Source organism: Triticum dicoccoides, chromosome 2B (assembly GCF_002162155.2).
Source record: "Triticum dicoccoides isolate Atlit2015 ecotype Zavitan chromosome 2B, WEW_v2.0, whole genome shotgun sequence".
NCBI classification, from domain to species: Eukaryota; Viridiplantae; Streptophyta; class Magnoliopsida; order Poales; family Poaceae; genus Triticum; species Triticum dicoccoides.
In genome coordinates this window covers 263,096,993-263,117,679 of record NC_041383.1, presented here as the reverse complement: position 1 = coordinate 263,117,679, position 20,687 = coordinate 263,096,993, and the positions used below count along the sequence as shown (strand labels likewise).

The following is a 20,687-nucleotide window of genomic DNA, read 5'->3' as shown; positions in this document are numbered from 1 at the left end:
GGGCGACCGGCGGCGGGGAAGACGGGAGGCGCGGCGGCGGAGGGCGGTGCCGGCGGCGGCGGCGGGGCGACCCGGACGTGTCCGGCTGCGGCCGGACGTGTCCGGTGGCGGCGGGGACGAAAAATGGCTAGGGTTAGAGGGATTCATCCGCGAATTTCGTAGGGGGAGGCATATTTATAGGTAGAGGGAGCTAGGAGAGTCCAAATGAGGAGCGGTTTTCGCCCACACGATCGTGATCGAACGACCGAGAGCATGGAAGAGACTTAGATGGGTTTTGGGCCACTTTGGAAGGGGTGTTGGGCTGCAACTCAAAGAGGGCTTTCCGGTTACCCGGTTAACCGTTGGAGTATCAAACGACCTCCAAATGGCACGAAACTTGACAGGCGGTCTACCAGTGCTATACCAAGGCCGCTTGGCAAACCTCGGGCCATTTCGAGAAAGTTTAACACCCGCACAAGAGAAGAGGCAAAAAGGGAACGCCGGATGACATAGGAGTGCCGGATTGCAAAATGGACAACGGGGAAAAGGCTCGAATGCATGAGATGAACACGTATGCAAAATGAAATGCACATGATGACATGATATGAAATGCAGATGATGACATGGCAAAGTGCAACACGCAAGCAAATGACATGGCAACGACGGCGAATAACTGGCGGACACCTGGCGCATCGAATCCGGGGCGTTACATAGTCCCCATTGAGGAACCCCATGTGGCTGATGGAGAAGGACAATGCTCTACTCAAGTGGAGCCATCACCGACACTAGACCCACACGCTTTCGAAGAACAAAGTGAAGGCCCTCAACCCAATGAACAATATCAAGGGCAAGATCAACCCTGTGAAGATGGTAATGCACCAAATGATGTCCAAGATCGACTTCACACATTCGAGCTCACTCAAGATCAAGAGCAAGCTCAAGACGGTGCTCAAGATCAAGAGCAAACTCAAGATGGTGATCAACATCAAGAGCAAACTCAAGACGATGCTCAAAATGAGCAAGATGATCCTCAAATGCCCATCAAGGAACTTCTGGAGTGTCGTGCCATTAAGGTGGCTTCCAAGCTTGAGCGTCGACAACATGTCATGGAAAATGTGCTTTGAAGCTTGAGAAAAGGGGCAACTACTCGTAAACAATTGTCAAACTTTTGTGAGCATCACGCGTTTGCTTCGTGTGTTGAACCCAAAAAGGTACATGAGGTGCTCAATGATGAGGATTGGCTTGAAGCAATGCATGATGAACTCGACAACTTAGAGCGCAATTAAGTTTGGGGATTAGTGCCAAGGCCAATGGAGGGACACAATGTCATGGGACCAAATGGATCTTCAAGAACAAGCAAGATGCGAACGGTGTGGTTGTTCGAAACAAGGAAAGATTGGTGGCACAAGGCTACTCCCAAGTCGAGGGTATCGACTATGGTGCAACATTTGCCCCCGTTGCACGTCTTGAATCTATTCGCATGTTGCTTGCATATGCATCTCATCATGATTTTAAGTTGCAACAAATGGATGTGAAAAGTGCATTCCTTAATGGTCCTTTGAATGAGTTGGTGTATGTCAAACAACCTTCGGGATTCGAGGATCCCAAGCTCCCCAATCATGTATACAAACTCAAGAAGGCGCTCTATGGCCTTAAACAAGCCCCACGTGCATGGTATGAGCACCTTACCGAGTTGTTGCAAGATCATAAGTTTGAAATTGGTAAATTGATCCCACTCTTTTTACTAAGAGGGTCAAAGGGGATTTGTTCATATGCCAACTATATGTTGATGATATTATTTTTGGTTCTCCTAATGAATCTTTTAATGATGAGTTTGCTGCACTAATGACCGAGAAGTTTGAGATGTCTATGATGGAAGAGTTGAAGTTCTTTCTTGGGTTCGAAGTCAGGCAAAGAAGAGAAGGAACATTCGTCAACCAAGCCAAGTACACCCAAGACATGCTCAAGAGATTCAAGCTAGATGATGTCAAGCCGGACAAGTTTCCCATGCCCACCAAATGCAAGCTTGACAGTGACCCCATGGTAAAGCGGTGTATCAAAAGGTATATCGTTCCATGATTGGATCCTTGCTTTACCTTTGTGCATCTAGACCGGATATCATGTTGAGTGTGAGACTCTGTGCACGGTCAAGCCGCACCTAAGGAAAGCCACTATGTGGCGGTCAAGCGAATCTTTCGATATTTGGCTCATACCCCAAACTTTGGCTTATGGTATCTCAAAGGAGCAAGCTTTGATCTCATGGGTTACTCGGACTCGGATTGGGCGGGAGATTGTGTGGAGAGGAAGTTAACTTCCGGAGGGTGCCAATTTCTTGGTCGCTCTTTAGTGAGTTGGTCTTCGAAGAAGCAAAATTGTGTGTCCCTCTCATCCACCGAGGCCGACTATGTAGCCTCCGCAAGTTGTTGTGCACAATTGCTATGGATGAGGCTAACTTTAAAGGATTACGGTGTCACTTGTGACAAAGTGCCTCTTCTATGTGGCAATGAAAGTGCTATCAAGATTTCCCACAATCCGGTGCAACATAGCAAGACGAAGCATATTGAGATTCGTCGTCATTTCATTCGGGGTCACATCAAGCGTGGAGATATTGATATCATCTACATCAACACTCAAGAGCAACTAGCGGATATTTTCACCAAGCCTCTAGATGAACCAAGATTTCTCGAGTTAATGCATGAGCTAAATATCATTGACTCGAGCAATGTGCCTTGAATCTAGGCACACCCCATCACACTCATCATTATATCTTGTTCTAGATGTATGCATGGACATAGGGGGGGTGTTGTTCTCTCAATGAACTCTCCCTCCCCCCATTAAGCATAGATCGATCAAATATTTCACATTAGCCATTTTTTATGGTACTTGTGCTTCAAAGATGAGTTTTGGTCATGGGCCCAAGGTTAAAATCTTCGCGGTGCCATACCAATTTACTCAAACATAGGTGGCTTCGGCCACCGCCCTCTCATTGAGAGGTGTTTGGCTTTCTTTGTGTTTGTGCCTTGAGTTTCTCCAGGGCTGCTTCTCTTGTTTGGTTGTCTTTTGCTCTTGGAGTTGCTCCCTCTATTTGTTAGTGTTTCATGCCTTCGTCTTTTGCCTTTCTCTCTTTTGTTACATAAGCCCTTTTCCCTTTGTCTTGCTTAATTGTCGCTGGAGCGGCACTACCGCTGGGGCAAGGCGGTACTACCGTTCATTAGCTTAAGCGGTACTACCGTCGGCCCGGGCGGTACTACCGCTCTGAGGCGGGGCGTGGGGGTATGAATCGGGCAGGGGGAGTTTCCACTCCCCATACCCGTTCGCTCTCTCCCACTTCCCTTCCTCTCTCTCCAGCGACGAACAAGGAGGGGGGGCGCCGCCGGGCCGCCGTCTCCGTGCCGTCTTCTGCGTTTTCGTCCGATGGGATCATTTCCCACCTCCTCCTCTTGCCATGGATGCCGGTATTGCCTCTGCTTTCCTCTCCCTTAGTTCTCTTCTTTGGATCTAGGCTTTAGGCCAATATTATCAGCATTCATCAATTTTTGGCCAAATCGAGGCTTGAGTAGAGCGTAGAAGTCTGCTAGACTAGGTGGATTGGAGATTGGTAGGAGAAAAATTGAATTTGGCACCCCCGGTAGTACCGGATCTAGAAGTGGCAATTGTCAGACCATCATCCTCCACCTTGGGCGGTACTACCGCTCCCCCAGAGCAGTACTACCACTTGTAGGCGGCACTACCGCTGCCTAGGACCTGGAGAGGTACTACCGCTCGTAGCCGGCACTACCGCTGCCTAGGAGCGGTACCACCGCTCGGGATGCCGGCTTCCACTTTCCCCGTACCAATCTATGATTATGTTTGCTTCTTTCTGCTGGCTTATGCAATGTTCTTCTTTTGCTTTCCTTGTTGTGTGTGGGTTCTAGGTGATGGAAATTCGGAGCAGCCAGCCCGTCACATCAACCCCGGGCTTCCTGGAGGGTCAAAGCACTATCACACCTCTGAGATGGCTGCTGCATCATCAAGTGCTCAACCAACGCAGCCCAAGCCTCCTTCCAAGAAAGTTGCGAGCAAGCCAAAGTCGAAGGTTAAGTCTGTGTCAGAGATGTCAGCTAAGGAGTTATGTGTGGCTTGTTGCCGCAATCTGTATTCCCGGCCTTAAGAGCCAGCTCTTGTCAACCGCCCTTTCTGGAACCGGTAGCAGTGGTCTATCTTCTTCGATGTGCTCAAAGCAAAGAAGAACCTCTTCATGAGTATCCGTTCCATTGACATTCCTTATTTGGAGAAGGACCATTCCTACTTTGGAGAGGCTCTTGATATGTGTGCTCAATTGAACATCCTCAAGCTCATGGATTTCAACAAGGACTTTGATGCGGAAATGGTGGCTCAATTTTATGCCACTATTCACCTTGGCACTGATGAGGAAAGGACCTTGACGTGGATGACCAATGGCAGACTTCTCACAGTCAAATGGGAGGCATTCATGGAACTTTTGGGTGTTGAAGATCAGGGACTCAACAACCCGGTAGGTTTTCGCCCCCACAAGGAGGCTACTTCTACTCACAAGTCGGCTCTTTGGCCATATAGCACAGTGAAGGTTCATCCTGTCAAAAAGAAAAAGACATATGAGTTGTTTCCTTTTCTGGATATTCTTTATCACATCTTCAGGCACTTTCTTTTCTCTCCTATTGGGAACTTGGATCAGGTTCATTCTTATCTTGTGGATATGTTGCTCTTTTGCCAGCATGAGAAGGAGGCAAGCAAAGGAGAGTCTTTGGATGTTTCTCATGTCAAGTGGTCGGAGCTTATCTCTGCCATCACTGAGTGCAAGTGCCCCATCTATGCCCCCTATGTGATTGTTACTTATTGAGAAGGCATGGGCATACACTTATCCTGATGTCAGGTTGGAGACCGGTGATTTGGTCTCTCATGAGATTGTTCGACTGAGACAGAAGGAGCACTGGGGCACTCCTGTTCCGGAGACTGAGACTCCTTTGGGAGATGATGAGGCCGAGGCCGACGATGATGAAGATAGCCCTCTGGGCTGGAGCCATCTTGGTCTAAGAAGCTCAAGCTGAAGATGAAGAAGCTGTTCTGTATGGAGGCTCACAGATAGTATATGGTGCATGTGTCAGAAAAGAAGTCACGCAACCATCACAAGGTTCTCATGCATCAACTGGGTGCAGAGGTTGCCAGTGAGTCAGAGGACAAGATCACTGACGAGGAGGAGTGGGTCTTTCAGAATTGCCCATGGGCGGATTTAGATACCGATCAGCCTGCTGCTACTGCCGATGACGGAGGCGCGGGCGACCACGCGGAGCTGTGACAATGGGGATCTTCGGCATTGCTATCACCTGTGACCGTAGTAGCACTCTTTGCCCTTTTGGTGTCTCGATGCCAAAGGGGGAGAGAGTTTAGGGATTTGCTGAGTTGTGAGTGCGTCTTATTTGTCGTGTCTTTCTCTCTCGCAAACTCTTTCATCGTTCGTTTGCTTTGGTTTGGTTTGTGCTTGTGAGACTTGGTTACCCTGTCATATGGTGTGATACATATGCTATCTTATTATTATCTTATGCTTGTCTAGTACTTTAGTAGTATGTGAGTTGCATGCTTAACTTGTGCTTCTTATGCTCACTTACTACTTCTTGCATCCTAGTTTAAGCTTCCCATATTATAGATGCAAGTGTTGTTTGTCTATAAAATATAGGGGGAGTGTTGATCCTAGTGTGTGTGTGTGCTTTGCATTCTAAAAGCATTCTTCATTAAGTGCACAAATCTAGGGGGAGCCCGTCTATATTTTGTAGATTATGGGGTTTGCTTATTCTCTTGTTATATCTCTATGCAAATCCCGTGTTGTCATCAATCCACCAAAAAAGGGGGAGATTGCTAGGGAATATTTCTCTCTAAGTGGTTTGGTGATTGATGACAATGCATTTGCGGACTAATCGTGTGCATTGAGCATTTCAGATATTCATTCATATGGCACGAGACGATTTCTTCCCCTTAGAGCTTAAAATGAAGACGGTATAGTTTTCCTTCTTTTCAGTTTTGGTGGACTTGACTCGTAGGAGATACCGTATACTATCAAGAGGGGTCCATATCGGAAAGGGTGGGTGGAATCAACACATACACATCTCTTTTGCACCAATAGCTCTTTCCCGCATCCTTGGAGGATCCTTCGTTGTCGTGGAAGTGGCATTGGAGAGGAGACAGCGGTAGTACCGTGGAGGTAGCAGCAGTACCACCCAGAGCGACGGGTGGTAGTACGGATGTAGCAGCGGTAGTACCGCTCAGAGCTATATTTGGTAGTTCTGCTCCAGTTCTGCCCTAGTACTGCTTTGACTCGAAACAAGCTGTTCTCGTGTCGGGTTCAACGGCAGTAGCAGCAGCAGTACGAGCGGTAATACCGCTCATGAGCGGTAGTACCGCACCTACCACCGCTACTAGTGCCGTTCGGGGTCTCTCTCCTCTGTCCCTTCTCCCTGTGCAGCTACTAAGCATGGTCACAGCGGTAGTACCTCTGCAGCCAACGGTAGTACCGCTCCCATGAACGGTAGTACCGCTCCCATGAACGGTAGTACCGCGCGCTGCGGGCTGAGAGTGGGGATAACGGTTGGATTGTTCCCCCACTATAAAAGGGGGTCTTCTTCCCCAAGAAGACTTACCTCTTCTTCCCCCAAACTCCATTGTTGCTCCAAAGCTCATTTTTCCCGGTCTCTCTCCCTAGCCAATCAAACTTGTTGATTTTCTAGGGATTGGTTGAGAAGGCCCCGATCTACACTTCCACCAAGAGAAATTTGATTCCCCCCACTAATCCCATGCGGATCTTGTTACTCTTGGGTGTTTGAGAACCCTGGAAGGTTGAGGTCACCTTGGAGCCACATTCCATTGTGGTGAAGCTCCGTGGTTCGTTGGGATCCTCCAATTCGGTTGTGAAGAGAGCCCCAACCTTGTTTGTAAAGGTCAGGTTGCCGCCTTCAAGGGCACCACTAGTGGAATCACAACATCTCGCATAGTGTGAGGGCGCGAGGAGAATACGGTGGCCTTGGTGGATTCTTGGGGAGCATTGTGCCTCCACACCGCTCCAACGGAGATGTACTTCCCCTCAAAGGGAAGGAACTTCGGTAACACATCCTCGTCTGCACCGGCTCCACTTGTGGTTATCTCTTACCTTTACTTTGTGCAAGCTATTGTTGTGTTGTATCCTTGCTTGTACTTGTTGTTGTTATTGTTAGCATCATATAGGTTGCTCACCTAGTTGCACATCTAGACAACCTTTTGTTGCTAAGCCTAATTTGTTAAGAAAAGCTAAAAGTTGGTAGTTGCCTATTCACCCCCCCCCATCTAGTCAACCATGTCGATCCTTCCAACCTCTATGTGAGTTTATCAAACATATTATTAAGTAATTTATATTGTTTATTTAAAAATAGTTGACAACTTATTTTCATTTACAACTTATTTCCATTCTTCAAAAAATGTACGGAAAGTAATAGACAAAACCTACTAAAGTTATGGGTCAGATAAATCATTTTGTTTCATGGATTAATGATGTTGAGACTTTTAAGACGAGTCATCATATCCCTCGAAGTTATGGTCAATATGTGCCACTAGTCAACGTGTTGAACTACGGTAACATCCATCGAGATATCATGGTAAGATTTTTCTTATTATGTCACCAGTGCATCTTTTGCATACATTCTTCTGAAGCTAAACTATATTTTGCTAAGTATGTTATTATGATGTTCTTCAACAGGAACTCCCGGCGGATTGTGTACCTCGTCTTATGAAAATGAAAGGTGACATGAATATTATTAGCTTACGGCCAAGTTGGCCTACGTGTCACCGTAGTGCATACACGATTCATCAAAGAGATGATGTCCTCACAATCAAACACTGGAGAAAAGTTCTGAATGATCACAGGGAACTACTTGGGGGCAACATCAAGCGCAGCCCATAAATGGGAGACATGTTCATCTGTATTCTCCATAATGGAGATTCAGGGGTTTACCTGTTTTATGCTATTTTACCTTTGAGAGAGTAGCAGTTCTTAGGTAGTTATGTGCTACATTGTATAATGATGAGCTAGTTATTATATGACTATGATGATGAGTTGTTATCATGATGATGATGAGTTATGTGCTACATTTTGCTAGAATGATGAGCTAGTTCTTATATGACTATGTTGATGAGTTGTTATCATGATGATGATGCTGAGTTATGTGCTACATTGTGCTAGAATGATGAGCTAGTTCCTATATGACTATGATGATGAGTTGTTGTTGTTATTATTATGATGATGATGAGTCATTATATCAAAATTGGTACTATATCAAAATTGCTGCTATATCAAAATTTATATAACGATGTATAAATAGAGTATAAAATAAAAGAATTGAAATACAGATGAATAGTAGTAGCACAGGGAGAAGCCCACGCTACTGCTACTTAGCAGTAGTGCCTGTACAAAAAAGCGCTACTGCTAACATACTTAACAGTAGCGTGGGCATACCAGCACTACTGCTAAAGTTTAGCTGTAGCGTCGTAGCAGTAGCGCCGTCCCCCGCGCTACTACTAGAAAAAAAAACATGCGCTACTACTAGGGTTTTCCCTAATAGTGTAAGGGGCGAGTAGGTGCGTTGTGTGCTTGTTTGGTATTTTATCGTGCTTGCGGTGTACATGGAAAGATTGTGTTCGGTGGGGGTGGTGCTTCTACTCTCTCGTTTTGTGTTTCGGCTGGTGCTCTGTCTCACACCAAATATAAAAAAATTGACCCTTGCCTTTTCTGAATTTCATTTGGCTCTTATTTGCTTTGGATTACTTTCTCTGAACTAATTTAAGAAAATGGTCTGCCCCTTTTTCGGGAGGCAAATGAGCATGAGCTTAACTAGTCGAATTCTATATCTAACTACGCTCTTTCACATATACCAATTTCAAGACCAAGAAATGGATAGTGCTCATTATATGAATCCATCACAAAAAAACATCTCAAATGGACATCAGTTTGAAACTAGGTTTAAATGAAGTTTAAAATCAAATTTAAATAAATAATTTTAAAAAATCCAAACTTGTGCAAATTCGGTTAACTGGATACTTGGGATCAACATGAAATCAATGCAAAGACTTTCTAAATTTGGAGTTCTAGATCAAACCGTAACAACTTCAAATTTAGTTTTGAGTTTTTCCAAAAACTCTACCATGGCAGTGTTTTGAATCGGTAGAAACTCTGCCATGGCATCATTTTCTGGTTTTGATAGAAATGGGCATGTGGCGGACCGTGATTGGCTAGTACCGGTTTGCCCTCGAAATATAACATGGTGTTGGATTTTACGGTCATCATACGGCTTAGATTAGGCCGTACTGTTTGGTTAATTTAGAATTTGGTCAATGGATTTGAGGGGGCGGCTCACAAGATCCCACACCGCCCTAGGGTTTTGGCCGACCAACATCCATCACCGGAGATGAGGATGGCGGTAGTGACGCTATGGTGGTACTCAGGATCAATGCTACAACAAGTCCTTGGGTGCGCACCTTATAAATTTCGGCTCAGCGCCACATGACGGCGACCATGGCGGCGCCAAGGATGGACGGGTTTGTTGGGAATCACTCCCCAGAGATGCAGACACAGCGGTGAGCTTAAGATTTGGACGACGATGAAGCTCCATTGCTACCACTATCGCGCAAGTTGTCAGCGAGGTGCGTTGCAGCACGACGAAGCAAATGGACAAGAAGGCATGCCAGGTATGCTCTTACCTCGCCAGTGGTGGTGCTCGTGCATGGTTAAAGTCATGCTCATGGGTCACCCTGGATGTGCGCAAGGTGTCAGGAAGATGCACTGGAGCGTGAAATAGAAGTAGGAAACATCATACTTGAAGCAATGGCATCAAAATACTCGTGGATTTGTTCTTTCGCATGCCAGGTTCGCACAAGAACATCAATGTCCTTCAACGATCTCTGTTGTTCTCAAGAGACTTTGTGATAGGGATACTCCAGCATGCAACTACACTGCACAACTACACCATGGATACTACCTTGCCGATGATATCTATCCTTAATGGGCAGCGTTTGTGAAGATTATCCATGAGAACCAAAACAAAAGAAATGTCCGTTTGCACAAATGCAAGAAGCTATTACGAAGGATGTGAAGAGGGTATTTGGAAAGCTTGGTGTAATCTTGCACAAGATGATTATGGATGATGAGGGTGATGTGGCTTCCCGTACTTCTATTTTGAGAAGCTCAAAGTAAATGTCCGCCTCCTGGAAGAAGATGCAATGCATGTTGTTAAATTCTTAGAGATGCGTTAACAACTTCGAGATCAAATGCGCGTGTGCAACTACTCAATGTTCTTTATGGAGCATATGTGGATTCACATTGGAAACCATCAACCGTGTGATTTCATATTAGTTATGTTTAAACTATGCACTCCAGATAATATTTATTTTTGAACTATTTAAAAAAATATGAACCTTTTATTTTTTTTTGAATTGCCATGTATTATTTTGATTGTTCTTTGTTATCTGTATGGTTCAATGATCCATGTGCATGTATTTGCATGAGAATGAGGATTTGCATGGGGAGCGTTGTTGTCCATACTGGCAAATGAGGGTTAGTACGCTCCCATCTGCGAAAGCATCCACATATATGATCAAATTAGATAAATGTGATTGAAGATGCTATTAAAATCTACAACCAACGAAACGTGAACGACTTACGAGGAGAATATCACGTGTTCGCACACCTCCCATGCTCCCTTGATACAAGAGCTCCTGGGCCGTTGGATTATGGCACACTTCCCATGCTCCCTTGATACGAGAGCTCCTGGCCGTTGATCATCCAACAGATCCAACGGCCACAAGGGGACCTTGCGCGAACTTGCCAAAAGAAACCCTTGAAGAATCCCATAGTTCCACGCAGGTCCAGATTTTCCAACAATCCAGCGGTTCAAGAGCTCCTGTATCATGGGAGCATGAGAACAGTGTGGGGGCGCGTGATATCCTCGCACGACTCGTGTAGCGATCAACGTGTAAACTGCAGTGCCGTGTTGGAAGTCTAGCTGCAGTCAATACACTCAGCAAAGGGAGGAAAGATCAAAGCAGTTGCCCGTGCATGTTATTTCGCGGCTGTGCCTCCGCAGCCGTCAATCGATTCGCAGACACGTCGTAATCACATGATACCAACAGTTATATGCTCCCATGATATCAATTCAAAAAATTCAAATTTAAACGTCTCAAAAAAATCCGAAAAAAATCATAGATGTTCTCAACATATGTGTCTACAAGCCCTAAAAAATCAGATCCAAATTCGATATACACATTGAGAAAAAAAAGACAAATCTGTTGTGAATAGTGTAGTTTTTTATACTATTCATGTTTTGTCTTTATTGACACTATTCATGCTGAATTTGTCTTTTTTGTTTCTCATTGCACAATTTGAATTTGGATCTGATTTTTTAGGGCTTATAGACACATATGGTAAGAACATCCATGATTTTTTTTCGGAATTTTTTGACACGCTTAAATTTGAATTTTTCAAATTGGTATCATGGGAGCATATAAGTATTGGTATCATGTGATATTCTCCCCGTAATCACCTATGCAGTTCCACTTCAGTTTCGGTTCTTACCTTGCCCCTGGTGTGTAGTGTGCCGTGTTAATTTACTTCCCTTTTGCGATGATGCTCTCATCGCTCTGTTACATTTTGAATGGATATACGCCAAACTGAATGTCATTTTTCAGTCCCTACCCCGGCCGTGCGATGTTTGTAGCCTTCGTAGTTCTGCTCCTCTCCTTGCCGGCGCCATCGGCCGGTGACCAGCTGCTCTGCGCCGGCGCCAACGGCAAGTACAGCCCAAACAGCACCTACCTGACCAGCCTTAGATCCCTCGCCGATGAACTTACCGCCAGAGCCATGAACTCGCACTCGGCCACTGGCACGGCCGGCACGGGCTCCAACGACAAGGTCTACGGCGCCGTGCTCTGCCGAGGGGACTCCACCGGCGCCGACTGCAGCGGGCGCCTCCGGGAGGCCTTCGGCAGGACCATCGACGCCGACAGCACCGGGGCCGCCGCATGCGCGCTCCACAAGGACGTGGCGCTCTACTCCGAGCTGTACCAGCTTCGCTTCTCCGACGAGGACTTCCTCTCCGCCTCCAGCAACGCGCCGGAGTGGGTCGACGGCACCAACCTGAATCTTGTGCCGGCCGCCGATGCTAGGCAGTTCGACGAGCTGGTCGCCAAGCTAACGAGATCCCTTGCAGAGGCCGCGGCAGCGCAACCGGACAGGTACGCAACGGCCGACGTGCCGTGGTCGTCACGGGAGAGCGAGCGGACCGTGTACGGGCTGGCGCAGTGCATGCAGGACATGCCGCCGGAACGCTGCCGCGCTTGCCTCAACGGAGTCGGCGCTGAGATACGGCGGCGGATAGGTAGCAGCAAGATGGGCGGAGCGATTCATGGTGCGCGGTGCACACTCCGGTACGAGACCGGCACCCAGTTCTTTACGGAGGCTGCCACAGGCAAGTTGTTGCCTATGTTATTCAAAACTCTAATTGAGCATGCCACATATTCAGATCCTTATACTAGCGACCTAAAACGTCTTATACCATATGTTTATGGAGGGAGTACAATTTAGAGAACAAGAGAGAAACTGGGATTTTTTTAAATTCATTTTTGTCTTTAAAAAAATCGAGCGTTGAGAGAGAAACTGAGATTCTTTTTTAATCCATTTTTTCTCAGCACAGGTGCGCACCAGTGTTTGAGTTCTAGACTCGGCTCTATGTACTCCGGAATTTTCTTCTATAAAAATAAACCACCAATCACTAGTCTCATTTTTAAAATCCTTTTCATGAACATCAAGTTTTTCCGCCTTTTTTATCATCGGAGTTGGACTATCAACAATTAGATAAGATCATAAACAGGTTTCATGTGTTTCTGGGTAGCTTAAGAATAAAAAGTAAGACTGCATAGAGTTTTGCTAGATATGATTCTATAATAATGGAACTAACAGAACACGGGTAATGGCACAAAGGTTCAGTTTGCTTAATCAAATTTGGGTACATATACTGGAAGGAAGCAATCATGGAAAGTACATGACTTTACCTATCTGAGTCACCTTCTGACATTTCCCTTCTACCCGCAAAAAAAAAGTGCTTATGAAAGAGCTGGAACCTTGAGAAGCTATTAGAAGTATCGTTCATCCCCTACCTGTAAATTATTCTCTTGAAATATTCAGGGCAAAGGAAGGGCCACGCACTCCTGATTATTGCCACAGTGTACTCGCTCTCGGTCGTCTGTACACGTTTGCTTTTCTGTGTCCTATACATCATAAGACGAAGAAAAAGAGGTAAGCAGTTCAATAAATTCCATGCGCTAATGATGATAGTTGCAACTAACTCACTACCAAGTGATCTAATTTCATGTAATAACTGATAACTGATGGAGGGGTGTACATTTAGGGAAGATAAACTCCACGGAGCAGCCCAAGAACATAGATGAAATCCTGAGGCTTTGGAAGATGGAAGATACCGGTTCTGAGTTCTCCTTGTATGATTTCTCACAAATCGCAGATGCTACAGACAACTTCTCACCCGGCAAAATATTAGGACAGGGTGGCTTTGGGCCCGTTTACAAAGTATTTTCTATCATATTCATATTTCCTCAATAAAAACAAAATTAACATGGCACCATTCTAAGTTATAGAGGATGGTTCATGATTTTTGCAGGGAATATTTCCTGACGGACAAGAAGTAGCGATTAAAAAACTCGCTGCACGGTCAAGACAAGGTCTAGTGGAATTCAAAAATGAGATCCAACTGGTAGCAAAACTTCAGCACAGACACCTTGTTAGGCTGCTGGGTTGTTGCATCCATGACGAAGAGAAGATTCTGATCTATGAATACATGTCAAACAAAAGCTTGGACTACTTCATTTTCGGTACATTTCTTTCTGGAGTAATTTGCTAACGTTTAATTGTATGCCTTCCCCTCTGTAGTACTAAACACTCAGCCCTGTGCCACATTTGCAGATCCAAACAGGAGGACATCATTAAACTGGATGATACGACTTAAAATAGTTGAAGGAATAGCCCAAGGGCTTCTATACCTTCATGAGCATTCACGACTGCGTATCATCCATAGGGATCTGAAAGCAAGCAATATTCTGTTAGACTCTGAGTTAAATCCTAAGATTTCTGATTTTGGCATGGCAAGGATATTTCCGTCAGATGCCACTCAAACAAAAACAAGCAGGCTTGTTGGAACATAGTAAGTACAGCACACGAGTAAATTACCAATTAATGTTTCTACCCAAGCATTTTCCTTCTTACTATTGCATGTCATCTTTCCTAGTGGTTACATGGCTCCTGAGTACGCATTTGAGGGCCTCCTTTCGATCAAGTCAGATGTTTTCAGTTTTGGGGTATTGCTTCTTGAGATTATAAGTGGAAAGAGGAGTGCAGGATTTCAGCATTATGGAGAAGGAGAATTTCACAATCTTCTTCAATATGTAAGCAAGTTAATATCTGTAAAATTGGTGCATTCTCGATTTTTCATTTCCATGAATTGTAGGGGTCTTTTCATTCTTTCCCCGTTTTATTAGCTACTATAAGTTTGTGTGCAAATTTAAATACAGATATATAAGGTTACCCCTACCGTCAAATTTATGTAAGGACCGTATTTCCAGGCATGGCAGATGTGGGAAGAAGAAAGATGGCATGAATTCATTGATCAATCAATTGGTGATGAATATGAACCAGGAGACATGATGAAATATCTCAGGTTGGCACTGATGTGTGTCCAAGTAAAAGCAGTAGACCGTCCCACTATGTCTGATATTGTTGCAATGCTTAGCAGTGACGACATCACTGTACCAGAGCCAAGGCAACCAGCTTACTCCTATACCAGAGTAGATGTGTCAGTGAACATCAATTTATCATGCACCAGAAATGATATAACCCTCACCACTACTGATGGTAGATAAATGAGTAATTTATTTCATTTGCAAAGTGTGTGACTACTGGTTTTGGATGTTCTTCTTGTATTGACAAATTAAGTAGACAGGGCACTGTTTGTATTCCATTAGTGACTCAGAACTTCACCCATTTATCCTATTCCTGCATATGTAACAAGATTTTCCATCATATGCAATGCAATATTTACAATTTTGTGACTATGGGAACATATACATATCTGTTTCGAAACAACATAGCACTCGAACCAGCACATGCCCTGTGAGCTGCTGAGCAGATCAACAAAACCACCCTACTATCTACCGTCAGATGGTCCTTTGAGATTCACATATTTTATGTCTCTACACTGTGCAACATTGCAGTCACTGTGATGAACCAATTCATATCTAGCTTCTAAAATCCATTATGGAGAAGGTATTCTACACTCCCGGTACTCCCAACTCTAGAAATCCCATTCTAAAAGTAATGAAAAATTTCAACAAAAATTGGCAATACAGACAAACTTATATATAAATCATATAACAAAAAAAATCAAAACAATGGATTTGAAATACACGTCTAGAAACAAAAATGACAAATATAGCTGTGAATAGCACTAATCCAATTTGGGCCGAATTCAGCTCATTAACAATATGAATGCTGGATTCTTCTTTTTTGTTTCTCGAGCTACAGATTAAGTTATGGTTTGGAACTTTGTGACATAGCAGATACATATAGTATAAGTATTGCAATTCTGCTCACAAGTTTTGGTAATTTTTTGATAGGCCAAAACACTCACGAGCACCAGGAGTATTCCACACCGGGATTACTCCATACATTCTCGTCCGTTCTATGCATGTTAGACATGAAAATGAATTAATGATAAAGTGAAAGTGCAATCTAGAACATATGGTGACCTTGTTTTAGACATGAAGGTACTGTAAAATTGCCTTTACTAAGATGTGAAACTAGGACATGCTACAACAGTGATGATGGTCTCAAAGGCTCGAACTGAATAGAGGTGGTATAGCCCACCGGGGATAGCAACATATTTCCCAACACAAATAGATAGTTTCTCTGTAAAATGTTCATATAATTAATATGCATGAAAGCAGGATTAGAAGGGAAAAAAAACGCAATTTCAGATAACGGGATTGAAAAGTATGACAGCACCTGTGTGTGTAAATAAAGTCCAATGCTTACACTTGGACCAAATTGGAGGTCAAGCCCCTGTCCAGTAGGCATGTTTCTCTGCCCTACTTTGCAGGATATGGTGACCATCATCATCAGTCATCCTGTCAATTCAAAGAGAAATGTCTAACTTAGACCAGTCTGGTCCCAAAGGTCATTTTCATAAGAACCTTCAACATGTTTACCTCTTGTACACAAAGAGAAGATGTTATTTGCCACTCATTCATTACAGCTTCATGAGTACTTCTGCAACGCAGATAGATCAAAGGCCATTTTCTGAAGTAAACGAGGAGGATGCCACTATTATCTCTCTTAGTTCTCTTCCTCTCCTCGGCTTCGTCAGAAGGTCAGGCTCTCTGCAGCGACAATAATGGCGGCATGTACATGCCAAACAGCACCTACAAATCCAACCTTGTATCCCTCGCTGAACTACTGTTTGCCAAAGCCACAGAGGATCACTCAGCTACTGGCACGGCTGGCATAGGACCAGACAAGGTCTATGGTGCAGTGCTTTGTCGGGGTGATTCTGACGGCTCCGACTGTCGGAAGCACCTAACCAGGGCCCTTGATGAAGCAATCAACAGCAAAGCTGGCAACTCTTACTCCCTCCAGAGTAACAACGTGACCTACTACTACGACCAATACCAGGCACAGATAAGCTTCTCCGACCAGGACTTCCTTTCCAACTTCAGTGACATGCCCGGGTGCACCGTGAATACTAACCTGAATTCTGTGACGGCCACTGTAGTAACCGAGCGTTATGAAGACCTTGTCACCAAGCTGCTGCATGCGCTTGCTGATGTTGTGGTGAGCCGAGCAGAAAAATATGCAGTCGGCAAAGTGTGGTTTGAGGAGACAGGACAGACGGTGTATGGGCTGGCGCAGTGCATACGGGATATGCCATATGAGCGTTGCGTGGCATGCCTGGATCGCATAATCTCTGGCAGGCAGAATAAGATCATTTCTGGCCAGATGGGGGCAGCATTTCTTGGGGTGTGGTGCACATTGCGTTATGAGACGGACACACAGTTCTTTACTGATACCAAGATGCGGTCGCTCGATGCGCTCCCAAGAAGTATGTTTTCTTGAATGGTTCCATTAATTGCATAACATATTTATTGGCTTCTTTTGACCATTCCAGTAGAACAGAAGTAAATAACTTAGTCTTAAGTATTTTCATTAGTAATTTCGACTTTGAGCCTCATTATCTTATCCTAAGAGGGCATAGATTTGAAACAAGGGGGTGTTTGCAAGTTTCTTTTCCTAGAATTAGGGGGGAAAAACTTACCAAAGATGTGCTAAATTAAATGGCTAGAAACCAAAATACCTATTCCACTTCAACTGTTTCAGATAGTAATTGACAACTCCTTTAGCCTCCAATTTGCCTTTTTACAGCCAATTTGTTTCAAAGATCAGTCTTCTCCACCCTAGACATGATGCTGGGAGACAAGCTTGGCAATAAATATGAAAAGTCGAAAACTACTCCCTCCGTTCCTAAATATAAATGTTTGTAGGCATTCCACTATGGACTACATACGGAGCAAAATGAGTGAATCTACACTCTAAAATGCATCTATATACATCCATATGTGGTTCATAGTGGAATCTCTACAAAGACTTATATTTAGGAACGGAGGAAGTATGTCTTAAAACTCATATTCTTCAGTTTCAAGAGTAAAGACACTTTAACCTGTAGTTGGAAGTGTTCCTTCAGTTATGATGAATGGTACTAGTCATATCAAAGACATAGCGTATCAACAATGCAGCACATAACTCGCCATTGGTTTATCAAAATAGATTTTCATTGGAATTTTATGTGAATGTACAGGTAAAACACACTTTTTTCGATGGAACAATGCAGTCTTGGTTGGCGTTGGAGGTTTCATACTAGTAATATCAATTTCTTGCTTGGTTTTTCATATCTGGGTCAAAACACAACGACGAAGAGGTATGTATTCTCATCAATTCACCACTGCATAAGATAATATTTGTCACTCTTTATTTTTCTAAGTACATATATGAATAGCATAACATTTCATTATTATGTTTCAGAACAAACAATATTTAAACTAGGACAGCTGTATTTGTCAATACAAATTGCAATAAATCTTTGGAGGATGGGAGGAGCCAACCCAGAATTTTCACTTTATGATTTCTCCAAGATAAAAGAAGCTACAAATAACTTCTCAATTGGTAACAAACTGGGACAAGGTGGCTTTGGTCCTGTATATAAGGTGATTGTGTTGTGTACTGGCATCCTAAATGCTATCTTACTCAAAATCCAAAGTAAACATTCACTTGCTTGACTGCTTTTGTTTGAATACCATATTTCGTAGTGAGTTGAATTACTTATAGTCACCCATGAAAAAGATATGTGTTCTGCAACTATGCACAATTTAACTTTTCCCAAAACATGATACACTGTATACATTTATTAACTTGTTTTCCTTTTCTCAATCTCAGGGCCGATTAAGAAATGGACACAAAATAGCAGTCAAGAGACTGGAAACATCTTCTTTGCAAGGTTTACTGGAATTCCAAAACGAAATTCAACTTATAGCAAAGGTTCAACACAAAAATCTCGTTAAACTGCTGGGATGTTGCACTCAAGGAGATCGAGAAAAGATGCTTGTATATGAATACATGGAAAACAAAAGCCTAGACTACTTCATCTTTGGTAGCCTTTCTAGTTTTGATGTGCCAGAAGCCTAGAGCACAGTATTATTTATAATTTGGCGATGCGTTTCGATTTATTATATATGTTCTGCAGATACCATTAAAGGAAGGCGATTAAACTGGTCAAAACGTTTGCGCATAATTGATGGGACAGCTCAAGGTCTTCTTTATCTTCACAACTACTCACGAATATGCATTGTTCATAGGGATTTGAAAGCAAGTAACATTCTCTTGGATAGTGTCATGAATCCAAAAATATCTGATTTCGGAGTGGCCAGAATATTCTGCTCAAATATGGCAGAGTCAAATACCACCAGAATAGTGGGAACACAGTAAGAACATAAAAGCATGTTCACTTTTAGTAAATATCAAATGTGTCCGCTTCTTTTGGAAGGAATGAAAATGCATTGAAGCATCCTATGAACTTAATCTTGAATTTCTACCTTTTGCATTAGTGGCTATATACCTCCGGAGTATGCTTTTGAGGGGGTTTGCTCGATCAAGACAGATGTATTTAGCTTTGGCGTATTGATTCTGGAAATAATAAGTGGAAAGAGGACAGCCCAGTTCTATCGGTACAATGGGAAACTATACAATCTCATTGCATATGTGAGTGAAGTTACCCTAGACCCCAATTTGCACTTCTATGCATACCAATTTTCATTTTACAATGTAGTGTGTATATTGTTTGTTTCAATATTGATAAAATCACAATATTTTGACAACAGGCCTGGCAACTTTGGATAGATGGAAAATGGAGTGAGATGGCTTATTGTCCAGCAGAGAACGAAAATCAAGAGATAGAGAGGTGCGTTCATGTGGCACTTTTATGTGTTCAAGAAAGTGCAGAGGATCGACCAACTATGGAGCATGTTGTCACAATGCTAAACACCAAGAGCATGAGCTTACCTCCACCTAAGCAACCAGCTTACTTCCATGTAAATCCGAGTGAGCAAGAAGTTTCATCATGCAACAATACTATAAGCATCACATTAGAGAGATAACACCACATAGTCATCAGCGCTGAGAAAGATGCTAGTTGCATTGATTAAGTTTATTTGCCTCCAGATGAAACTATTTGCATTAATATAGTGATGCCGATGTGCTTGATGTTTATGCACATCTTTCTGTCCTATTTTGTCACCCAAACAATATTATACATTTTCTTTCAGCGTGCAAACTTTATTGCTTGCTTCTTGTTTATTTGCATTAATGCATAAGCAGAGCTCATGCTTTTCCCCGTCAGAAAAAAGAAGAAGCGTGTTGAAGATATATATCACCAGTTGCAAGATAACTGAAAGAACGAAAACAGAAATGGTAACATTTTGTTATGTTGTCCAGTGACACATTCCTACCATAAAGTACATACGTACAACAATAGAGGTGAAGTGATACTTGGCAAATGACAAAGGACTCTGACAAAATTAAGAGTACTAATTCAAACGAAACCTATATGCTCTTGGAAGAACAGTAATTGCTAACGTTGCAATCTCAGTTGCCAATTCAAGTACGCCAGCAAAATGAAATTACTAATACTACAGAGCTGACAAGGAACTCGGGATAACCGCAAAGCTGTTTCCCCGGCACTCCAAGCATAAAGGACCACATTTTCTCCCATTATTCTACCGAATCGGCGATTCACATGAAGAGCAGATAACAGTATGCAGCATCCCTATTAAGCGAATTTAAAAGTGGAATTGCGATGCCGATTCTACATAGGGAAACTAGATCGGTTATAGAGTTGTAGAGACGAATCTGGGCTCCCGTTTGCTCAGGTAAGCGAAGTTAGGTCGCCCGGGAAAGGCTAGCTGAGACTTGTCGGTCCGCACGCTGCAGCCCTCGCCGTCACCAGTAGGGTGCTCCGCCGGCGCAAGTGCGTCTATCATCGGGAAGGAGCCTGCGGCGCTCCGGTGGG

General features: G+C 43.6%; 2 protein-coding genes and 1 long non-coding RNA gene across 4 annotated transcripts; 2 read left to right on the top strand and 1 right to left on the bottom strand.

Moving 5' to 3' along the window:
* Positions 1–11,595: 11,595 nt before the first annotated feature.
* LOC119363435 (cysteine-rich receptor-like protein kinase 15) lies at positions 11,596–16,063 on the top strand. The gene is made up of 7 exons (XM_037628788.1): positions 11,596–12,495; positions 13,191–13,303; positions 13,416–13,591; positions 13,683–13,893; positions 13,985–14,222; positions 14,307–14,463; positions 14,641–16,063. Exons 1-7 carry the CDS (start codon positions 11,684–11,686, stop codon positions 14,935–14,937), a joined length of 2,004 nt encoding a protein of 667 aa, XP_037484685.1. The 5' UTR covers positions 11,596–11,683; the 3' UTR covers positions 14,938–16,063.
* On the bottom strand, positions 12,976–16,417 carry LOC119363436. 2 transcript variants are annotated; one of them, XR_005173958.1, is made up of 4 exons: positions 16,282–16,417; positions 16,079–16,200; positions 14,610–14,852; positions 12,976–14,100 (listed from the first exon to the last, which is right to left on the bottom strand). It is a non-coding gene; the product is annotated as an uncharacterized LOC119363436 (long non-coding RNA). The 2 variants fall into 2 exon arrangements; XR_005173959.1 differs by lacking the exons at positions 14,610–14,852; positions 16,282–16,417 and having other exon boundaries at positions 16,079–16,205.
* Positions 16,256–20,532, top strand: LOC119363434 (cysteine-rich receptor-like protein kinase 10). The gene is made up of 7 exons (XM_037628786.1): positions 16,256–17,171; positions 17,925–18,044; positions 18,149–18,330; positions 18,560–18,773; positions 18,867–19,104; positions 19,228–19,381; positions 19,501–20,532. Exons 1-7 carry the CDS (start codon positions 16,391–16,393, stop codon positions 19,774–19,776), a joined length of 1,965 nt encoding a protein of 654 aa, XP_037484683.1. The 5' UTR covers positions 16,256–16,390; the 3' UTR covers positions 19,777–20,532.
* The last annotated feature ends 155 nt before the right edge of the window (positions 20,533–20,687 follow it).